The sequence below is a fragment of the Protobothrops mucrosquamatus genome, unplaced genomic scaffold (genome assembly GCF_001527695.2).
Source record: "Protobothrops mucrosquamatus isolate PMUCROS unplaced genomic scaffold, P.Mucros_1.0 scaffold1481, whole genome shotgun sequence".
NCBI classification, from domain to species: Eukaryota; Metazoa; Chordata; class Lepidosauria; order Squamata; family Viperidae; genus Protobothrops; species Protobothrops mucrosquamatus.
This window is the reverse complement of record NW_015387658.1, coordinates 37,249-42,551: the sequence shown is the minus strand read 5'-3', so window position 1 is coordinate 42,551 and position 5,303 is coordinate 37,249. Positions and strand designations below refer to the sequence as shown.

The following is a 5,303-nucleotide window of genomic DNA, read 5'->3' as shown; positions in this document are numbered from 1 at the left end:
AGGGCGGAGGGTCCTTCAGAAGAGGCGGAAGACTCGGGAATTCCCAGAGAATCCAGGAGGGAGGAAAGAAACAAAAATGCCCGGAATGTGGAAAATGCTTCAAAAGAAATGGAGATCTTAACAAGCATCTAAGAATTCACACTGGAGAAAAGCCACATAAATGCCCGGAATGCGGAAAGAGCTTCAGTCAGAGGAGCAGCCTTTATAGACATCAAAGGATCCACTCAGGAGAAAAACGGCATAAATGCCCTGAGTGTGGAAAGAGCTTCAATGAGAAGAGCAACTTTTATAGACATCAAAGGATCCATTCAGGAGAAAAGCCACATAAATGCCTGGAGTGTGGAAAGAGCTTCAGTGAGAGGGGAAACCTTTATGCACATCAAAGGATCCACACAGGAGAAAAGCCACATAAATGCCTGGAGTGTGGAAAGAGATTCAGTCTGAGGGCACACCTTAATAGACATCAAAGGATCCATTCAGAAGAGAAATATGAATGCCTGGAGTGTGGAAAGAGATTCAGTCTGAGGGGAGTCTTTTGTAGACATCAAAGGATCCACACAGGAGAAAAACCTTATAAATGTCTGGAGTGTGGAAAGAGCTTCAGTCAGAGGAGCAACCTTTACGTACATCAAAGGATCCATTCAGGAGAGAAACCGTATGAATGCCTGGAGTGTGGAAAGAGGTTCAGTCATCACGGAAATCTTTATGCACATAAAAGAATCCATTCAAGAGAGAAACAGTATAAATGCCTACAGTGTGGAAAGAGCTTCAGTGAGAGGAGCGGCCTTTATAAACATCAAAGGATCAATTCAGGAGAGAAATCATATGAATGCCTGGAGTGTGGAATGAGATTCAGTCGGCGGGGACACCTTTATACACATGAAAGGATCCACACAGGAGAAAAACCGCATAAATGTCTGGAGTGTGGAAAGAGCTTCAGTAAGAGGAGCAACCTTTACGTACATCAAAGGATCCATTCAGGAGAAAAACCACATAAATGCCTGGAGTGTGGAAAGAGATTCAATCAGGGGGGAAACCTTTATACACATCAAAGAATCCACACAAGCGGAGAAACCGTATAAATGCCAATTTAGCTTGGAACCATTTCAGTTACCTTTTAAAAAAAATAACGGCTGCTAGCCAGCTCAAGCATCTTCAGCTAGCAAAAGCATTTGTTTGGCCGTGTGGCCAGGGACAACCCCCCCACAACCCCTGCCAGCTTCTTGTACCCCCGAACAGCCAAGGAAAGTCGGAGAGATAAAAATGGCCACCACTGCAGTAGAGACTGAAACCAAGTCACATGGCTAGACAGATCTTTTTGGTCGCAATTCTGAATTTCTAATCTAAGTACCCTTCCTGAATTAATTTAATTAATTCATTTTTGTGAAAAGTGGCTAAATGAACTCTCGCACCTGGGGGACTATCTGTAAATGCCTCCAGTGTGGAAAGAGCTTTACTGAAATTCGAGGTCTCCATAAACATCAAAGCATTCACAGAGGAGAAAAAGCATATAAATGTCTGGAGTGTGGAAGAAGCTGTAGTCAGAGTGGAAACCTTTACAGACCTCAAAGACTCTATCCAGGAGAGAAACCTTATAAATGCCTGGAGCGTGGAAAGGGTTTCTGTGGGAAGGGAAGTCTTTATCAGCATCAATCCACTTGGGAGAAAAACAGTACAAATACCTTGAGTGTGGAAAGAGCTTTATTGTTTGTGGACACCTCTATCAAAGAATTCACATGGGGAAAAAATGCTAAATATGCCTGAGTGTTGAAAAACCTTCAGTCACAACGGTGCCACTGAAATAACAATAGCATTTAGACTTATATGCCGCCCCATAGTGCTTTACAACGCACTCTGGGAGATTTCCAAGGTAAACATTATTTGCATATTGCCACCAACAATCTGGGTCCCCCTTTTACCATCCTCGGAAGGATGGATGGCTGAGTCAAGGCTTGAGCGCTGTCAGAATCAAACTCCAGACTGTGGACAGTCTGCCTGCAATACTGCACTAAGAAGCTACTTGAATGTTTATCACAGACCTAATTAAGCTCAGTAACAAAGGTGCGAACTCTTACCCTTCATTGCCATCTCAACCTTTGTGTGTCAACATGAGTATATATTGTATTCTCAGCCCAAACATTCAGGAGTAAGTAAACTTATGCACAGCGCCATTTTATTATTCCCTTTATTGCTACACTCTGTTTAATGATTGTGCTCTTCTGTGATGCCAAATAGTGGAATTTGAATAATTTTACACACTTTTTCAAGGGGTATGTAATTTTACTCATTAGCTGCACACCCAGGAATTTGATGCTGGTAACCATCTCCACAGGTGAATCATTAATACACAGAGAAGTGTGGCTGTGCCTGCCTTTTCTGAAATCGACAATGATTTCTATGGTTTTTCCGGTATTTAAAACTAGGCTGTTTTCCTTACACCAGTTCACCAACCCCTCAACCTTCTTGCGGTAAGCTCCCTCATTGTCATCATGAATAAGGCCCGCTACTGTTGTATCATCTGCGAACTTCACAATATGGGTGGTGGCAAACCTTGCACAACAGTCATGGGTCAACAGGGTGAACAGCAGCGGACTTCGGACGCAGCCCTGAGGAGAACCTGTGCTCAAGAAAATGGAATTAGAGGTATTTGTTCCAACTTGCACATATTGTAGCCTGTTGGTAAGAAAATCAAAAATCCAGTTACACAAGGAGCGTTTAAGCCTAAAAGGCCCAGTTTGTCTACTAGATGCTGGGGAATGATTGTGTTAAATGCTGAACTGAAATTGTGTGGTTGAAATTGTACCTTTTTGTAACAGCCCCATTTGACTTGTGACACTTTTCCACATATGAACATGTTCTCCTTTTAATGCAATGCACATTTCAATGGTTATGCTTAATATTATAGGATGTTACTCTCCATGTCTCCGGCCTAACTGAGCAGGAATCAAGTCTTGTTTTGTACTTTTTCTACTATATGGCGTATAAAATGAAACCTGATTCTGTGTCCTGGATTCCCTCTTTTCATTGAGGGAAATCTCTTTGCTATAATAGACTAATCAATTGCCTTTAAACGATCATCCCACTCGGTGCCTATTTGGAGCAAGTGTGACATGGCTGAAACTAGGGTCAATTTGGCCTTCGTTGTTGTGGGTGTGAAAGAGCTCCTCCATGTCATTCGCATAATCTAAATGCGTTTTCCAAATGTCAGCACCATGTACGGCCAGCCTGAGATATGTTTGATGGTTTTATATTCTGTAAATATGGAAGTAAAATTGTCACTGTTGTTATATTTTGATTATGTCTGGCCTTATGGCTGTAATAAACAGATTGATTGATTGATTGATTGTTGTGTGAACGGAAACAAAATGTTGCTGAACTCTAAACTTTCTTGCCTATCAGCGTCGGCAGTGCCTTCGTCAGTCCACCTGGGCAGGTTGTTGTGCACTCTAATCTAGGGCCAGATAGTGTCCCCCCTCTTTGGGAGGAAGAGCTGCCCTCCAAAGGAAACTCGGGGTAGAGCATCTCTGGGTTGCAGCGCTCCCGAGGGCCGGCAGAGGTCACCAATACCCGTCCTTGGCTGCCCCCTGATGGCCAGTGGGGGAGTTGCTGTTCGGCTCTACTTCATCTCCGGGGCCGGGAAAGGCCGCGGCACCTCCCGCAGTCAAGAGGGCACTGGGGTCCCTCAGAGCGGCTCTCGCGGGCGGTTCCTGGGCAGGTGCGAGGAAGGACCCGGGGTTCGTGGGGGCCGGAACTGGAAGGATACCGAGGGGGGGGCACTGCAAATGGCGTGGCCTTCACCGGCCACAACCGAAGAAACCTACGAGTGGAAATCCTGGGGGGCGCCATGTTTATGGCGGGCGGAAGCGGAAGTGAGAGGCTCCCAGCGCCATCATTCTAGGAGGCGGAACAGAGCGAGGCTGCTGGTGCCCTCTGCAAGCTATCGGCTGGAAAAGGGAAGGAACGTGCAGGGCGATCGCTGATGACCCTTTTATGATTTGTGGTCCATGCGGGCTCTGGAATTCTGGGAGTTGAAATCCAAAAGTCATAAAACGGCCATCGTTCTTCACCTCTGGCCTACAACAACCTAAAGGAGGACCCAGCGTGACCCGAGGCTCTGTTCACACGACCTGCTTCCCCACTCCTGGGTTTGCACATCCAGACCCCCTACCTGGTTCAACAGGCTCTTTGGAAGCCAAATTAACCTGGCAGAAGACTAGCCAAAGTGAGCAGGCTGTGCAAATGTGAGGGCTTCCCTTGCCACTGAGGCTTATTGCAGGGACTCGCCCGGACAGTGAGCCGGGGGACTCTCAGTCTGGCCCTGGACATTGGTGGCTGACCTGGGAAGTAAAGTTTGTTTAGGCTTACTTGGCGCTTCAGGCAAATTTAAATAGAGCTGGAAGGGACCTTGAAGGTCTCCTAGTCCAGCTCCCTACTCAAGCAGGAGCCCTAATATACCAGGCATGTCAAAGTGACGGTCCACGGGCTGGATGTGTCACGCTGAAACCGCTCCCACCCCATTGCCAGCACAAGGGAAAAAGTCACAACACGTCACATGAGATCACAAGTTTAACACCTGTGCTCTAGCCAAACCCAAAACTTGCAACCTTTCTTTATATGTTTTAGTCCTCAGACCTTTAAGTATCTTCCTTGCTCTCCTTTGCACTTTTTCCAAAGTCTCAGTAGGTGGGTGATTACAGATGCCCATTGAAATGGATAAGTAAGATGGGGGGAGCTAATTTGCAAATGTGCTGGCAGATAAACAGATGTATTGTTTTGCCAGTCAGCTGCAGGAAGGAAATGAGATAGGTGCCAGCCCAGAGTTGAGGGTCTATGTCTCCGGGCACCCTGGCCCAGGTAGCAGTTGTAACAGGAGCCCCCTTCAAAGGGGGGGCATAGGAGGAAAATGTGTCTATCTGTGACAGCTTTGGCATCAGAGTGCCAAAAGAGATTGAAAAAACCATGTATTAAGGGGAGAGGCGTTTGAGGGGGTTTCTCCGTCTGCTGCAGTTTTGCAATGGGGTCCTTGGGAGAGAAGGGGCCACAGAGGAGAAGGTGGGTCTGGGGAGGGAGGTTCTGGTGATGCAGCCAGAGGGGAGGGGGCTGACTGACCCAACCCTGTGTACCGCCCGTGTGATGTTTTTTGCAGTTATCCTTCCTGACAGCTTGACTGCCTCTACTCCCCAGTCCCAGCACTCAGGGATGGGACACCTAAGCGGGCAGAGGGGCTGCAACAGATCCCAGGAACCGACTCAGAGCTCTCTCTGCCCGGAGGAACGCAGTGCTAGGAACACCTAAGATCCTGC

The 5,303-nt window shown here is 47.0% G+C and overlaps 1 protein-coding gene across 1 annotated transcript in view; it reads left to right on the top strand.

Annotated features, from left to right (window-relative positions):
* Nucleotides 1-5,303, top strand: part of LOC107293019 (zinc finger and SCAN domain-containing protein 2-like) — a 14,904-nt gene that overhangs the window by 5,415 nt on the left and 4,186 nt on the right. The window contains exons 2-5 of the mRNA XM_015822147.1: nucleotides 461-530; nucleotides 672-859; nucleotides 935-959; nucleotides 1,441-1,689. Coding sequence (XP_015677633.1) covers nucleotides 461-530; nucleotides 672-859; nucleotides 935-959; nucleotides 1,441-1,689 — 532 coding nt within the window. The remainder of the gene's footprint in view (nucleotides 1-460; nucleotides 531-671; nucleotides 860-934; nucleotides 960-1,440; nucleotides 1,690-5,303) is intronic.